The sequence below is a fragment of the Tribolium madens genome, unplaced genomic scaffold (genome assembly GCF_015345945.1).
Source record: "Tribolium madens isolate multiple individuals breed KSU strain unplaced genomic scaffold, Tmad_KSU_1.1 Scaffold_2;HRSCAF=44;Tcas5.2_LGX, whole genome shotgun sequence".
Lineage (NCBI taxonomy): Eukaryota > Metazoa > Arthropoda > Insecta > Coleoptera > Tenebrionidae > Tribolium > Tribolium madens.
In genome coordinates, this window is record NW_025400995.1 from 1882767 (window position 1) to 1886950 (window position 4184).

At 32.5% G+C, this 4184-nt stretch overlaps 1 protein-coding gene across 3 annotated transcripts in view; it reads right to left on the minus strand.

Annotated features, from left to right (window-relative positions):
- LOC123006230 (galactosylgalactosylxylosylprotein 3-beta-glucuronosyltransferase P-like) overlaps window positions 1-2293 on the minus strand; it is a 5974-nt gene extending 3681 nt beyond the window's left edge. Inside the window, exons 1-3 of one of the 3 annotated variants that reach the window (XM_044400546.1) lie at window positions 2019-2293; window positions 842-1067; window positions 584-797 (exon numbers count right to left, since the gene is read on the minus strand). In XM_044400546.1, the coding sequence (XP_044256481.1) occupies window positions 584-797; window positions 842-1048 (421 nt within the window). In that variant the 5' untranslated portion in view covers window positions 1049-1067; window positions 2019-2293. Of the gene's footprint in view, window positions 1-583; window positions 798-841; window positions 1068-1136; window positions 1933-2018 lie in introns of those variants that run through there. The other 2 variants (XM_044400545.1, XM_044400547.1) reach the window with 2 other exon arrangements.
- Window positions 2294-4184: the final 1891 nt, after the last annotated feature.

Consider the following 4184-nt stretch of genomic DNA (forward strand, 5'->3'; position numbering starts at 1 on the left):
ATTGCATTTATAATGACGAAAAATGAAGAATTTTGTTAAAACTGTTTAAACTATTTTAAACAGAACACTCTATTTTTGGTTTTTGTATCTAATAGATTCTTAAATTGTCTATCTAAAAAGCTAGAACACTTTTTTTAAAACTGAGACAAAAAAAATTTCTACAGCAAGGAAAAAAGTAAAAATTTTAAACATAACAGTAATAAATAACAGTTTTTTAATGATGAAAAATTAAGAATTTTGTTAAAATTGAAATAGTCTCAACAGAACACCCTATTTTTCGTATTTATATCTTATAGATCCTTAAATTGTCTATCTAAAAACTTTTTTTTAATGTCTTAAATCTCTTAGATGCAAAATCAATAAATAAGGTGTTCTATTAAAGAAATTTAAGTTAACTTCTTATTTTTTTCATCTTTACAAATGCATCACACAAAAAATGTTATAACCTTAAGGTTTGTACTATTTTCTTAACAGTAAAAAAAAAATCTTTTAGCTTTCTTAATTTTTGTGTAAAAAATTTCAATGCAAGCAAAACTGTCGCAATAAAAAGCTGGCGCCTTGTGCTTAGGTGTTAAAAACTTACCGATCAAATGCTCGTATTTCAACCCTGTTTTCTTCAGAAGCTCCCCAACTAAGGGCGTTTTACTCGTTGCATCTTCGACGACTATCCAAAATACGTTTTTGACCAGCATTAGTGTATGGGATAGTCGGGTCAATTCGGCGAGCTGTTCTGGCCTCCGATACGTCGGGGTTATTACATACAAGGGAGGTAAAACGTCTTCCAGTTCTTGAAAACACTGATTTTTGGTTAAAATAACAGGGCTGTCGTTTTTGAACTTACGGGTGTCGTAGGACGTGTACTATTGCTAATGGAAGAAGTGATGTTAAAAAGAGATACATTTCGGAGTTTTTCGTTGGTTTTGGGGTTCAACACGTGAAATTCCTGCGAATTCTGGGAGATCAACCAAGCGTTTGACAAGTGGTACTGATACAATATCACCGATGCGCTTATAAAAATGATGAGGTACATTTTGATAGAAAGCCTCATATTTCAGAGCTATCTCGACCTGAAAATCGGAGAAATAACAAAACTCACTTCAAAATTCGTACAATTTGTGGTAAAACGCAAATTTTACATTGATGGACTCAGTCACGAAATATTGATCACTTGTACAAACACAAAATCATGACTTATCATAATAAAAATAATATTTCAGTTGAGAAACTTCCTCAGGAAACGCCTACTCCGTACTTCCGTCGCAAGCCGGTTTTAACGAGCGACTTTTCTGCCCCAAAATAAGTCAATATTTGGATTTTGTAAACAAGTAGATAAGAAAAATTTCGCAGGAAATCACGCGACGAAAATGGATGTAGGGTACCGAAATCGTCCAATAACGGGGCTATTTTTAGAGCGGACACTAGCCAAACACTTAATTCACTGACACGATTCGTAAAAGTCCCATTAATTAGAATGTTGACTGGTGCATTATTTAATAATTGGACGGATTTTGCGTTAATTAATTTGAAACGGAAACATTTTAACCACAACTTTTACGATTTGTCAGGAAATATTTTGTTTAGCTAATTTTCATATCACACAACGTTAATTTGTTTATTGTTTGAGATTCCGAGCTAATTGTTTGATAGAATCAAGGTTGCTTGACATGCTTAATTATGCAATTAGCAATTATAAATAGAGTGCAGGTTTTAAATAAACAAATCTTTCATTGCCCATCAATCATGTTATACAGGTTGTCCCAAAATGCGCGTCTTATCACGACTATTAATTATGCTAATTGAAATGAACAATCGTTCAGTGTCCCACAATTTTTCCGATAAGTGAATGGCCGGAAAGGTCAGTTTTGGTGCATTGAAACCAATACGACATTTTTCCGATAAAAAATCTAATTGTGTTTTATGCGATCTAAAGCATTGCGTCTGAAAAGGGTGCTTTGCCGGCCGCATGTATACCTATTTATTGATTACTTTACAACTCCCCAATAAAGCAAAACACTTACCTACCTGCAATTTCTGTCTCTGGTACATGAATGTCTTGAATTTTGTCGCAAATTAAAATACATTGTTGTATTTTTCGATATTTACAAGCTTTTACAATCAAAAATTACCCACTTACAATTACAGGAACATTTTTAAAGCGCATTGTAACCAGAATTACTTGCCACTCGATTTGACACAGTTTAAATAGATTTTGTAAAAATAAAAATACACAACTTGACTGTATCTACCACTGATGCACAATGCTACAAAACATTATTTTATGTTCTTTTGCACCAGTTAGCCACTGCTGAATCCTACTTCGCAGGATACTGTCAGTAAGTTGCCCTAAAACGCAACAGGGGGCGCTTGGAAGCCCAATTTAACGATTTTCAGAATTATTAACAATTAAATCGGTCGTGGCCCACCCTGTAATGATCCAATTCGAAAAAATAATAATTATTTATATTTACTTGGACTGGCTGGCAACAAATGTGGTGTATAATTGGTTGCCTACCCAACACAATATTTATAATGTAACAAAATAGTAGTAACACTTAGTAAACACAAAAAAATATTTTAATTATTTTAGTTGTAAACATTTGCATTTTGCTATAAAATTCAATATTGTGTATGTTTGGGTTTCTGGTTTGTCAATAATGGTTGTTATTAAACAATTGATTGTTTTGATAAGAAAAAATAGTTTTATTGTCATATTCTGGTGGAGGCCTCTTGTAATGGCCGCTGATTCACCTCGTTAGAAATTATTTTCTCCAGGATATTAGATTATATTGAGTGGTGCTTAATGTTTGATGACCCTCTTGCTCATCATAACATATGCCTAAATAAGTGGGCTTGATTTAAATGACACAATAAAATTTGAGTACGAAGCGTTACTTCCTGATAGGTTTTTGTTTTTGTAAAGAGCTTAAAAAGCATATTTTGTGATTAAGGTGATAAGAGGTGTGGTATTAAAGATTGAAGGGAAGTTATCACCCCGGAAAGGACACAATAGTGGTGATGGTGATAACGCATGTCAGACATGATGGCGGATTGCGCGCATATAGATTTATCTTTGTTTGGAGTGACAACGCGTCGTTTCCAGATTGCTTATGAATGCCAAAGGTGTTGATCCGGATAAAGGGGAGATGAGCAATTAATGAAGTTCGACCCCTTTCTCTCTTGCTCAATACCTTTATAAGTTGAATTCTCCCTCTCACGGAACATCTATATCGACGCGAAATTAATACCAAATTTTATATCGGATTGGCACACCGGATTAACACCAAAACTAAAATCAAAGCACAACCATCTTGGAGCACTGAAAGAGAGAGATAAAAACAAAAATTTATTTGTTTTAAAATGTCACTTCCTCCCAGTGAACAAAATCAGGCAAATTATTTTGTATTGGTATAAAAACTAAAATTATACACTACTCCAAAAAATTAAAGGAACCAAAAAATTTACTAATTTTTTTGTTGATATCTGAGGGGCTGTAATTCATATTTTAAAGTATTTTAAAGATTTATGTTTCTAGTTTTGAGATCTTTTGGCAAAAATTTTTTCTGTGCTACGGTTAGGATCACGTAACCCTAAGTGATAGTGCAAACAAAAAAAAATTCTAAATTTTCTTGTTTTTGTTTTTGGTTTATGGACGTGGGAATTTTTTTTAAGTTGCATAGGCCGGATAGCCTGTTTATTCATCTTGAATATTTTGTTTTCATATTCTCTTTACGTCAATTTGTCACTGAAATATCTTACTTTAAATGAAAAAAGAACTTTTTGTCCTTGATCATCAATATCTCAGCAACCAATGACCACACAAAAAAAACTGGAATAAATGTCTTACAAGATTCTTTTATAATTTTTTGAAATTTTTTTTCACCCTCAGAAGATCGAAAAAAGTAACTTTTTGCGTTGTTTTCATAAATCTATTGCATATTTACTAATATTGATGGGGAGACTAATGTTTTTAGGTGTTTTTACAGCTTAATGTACCCCCATAGCCCGGTAAATTTTTAAATTGATCTATCAAACCGTTTTCTAGGACCGATTGATCAAAGCTTTATAAAAGAATTAAAGAAACAATTGTAGATACATATTATCTCTGAATATTGTCTAATCTTCGTCAAAATGAGAAAAACAGTTTGTTTTCAGCTTTTTTAACAATGATACATTAGTTATTAATT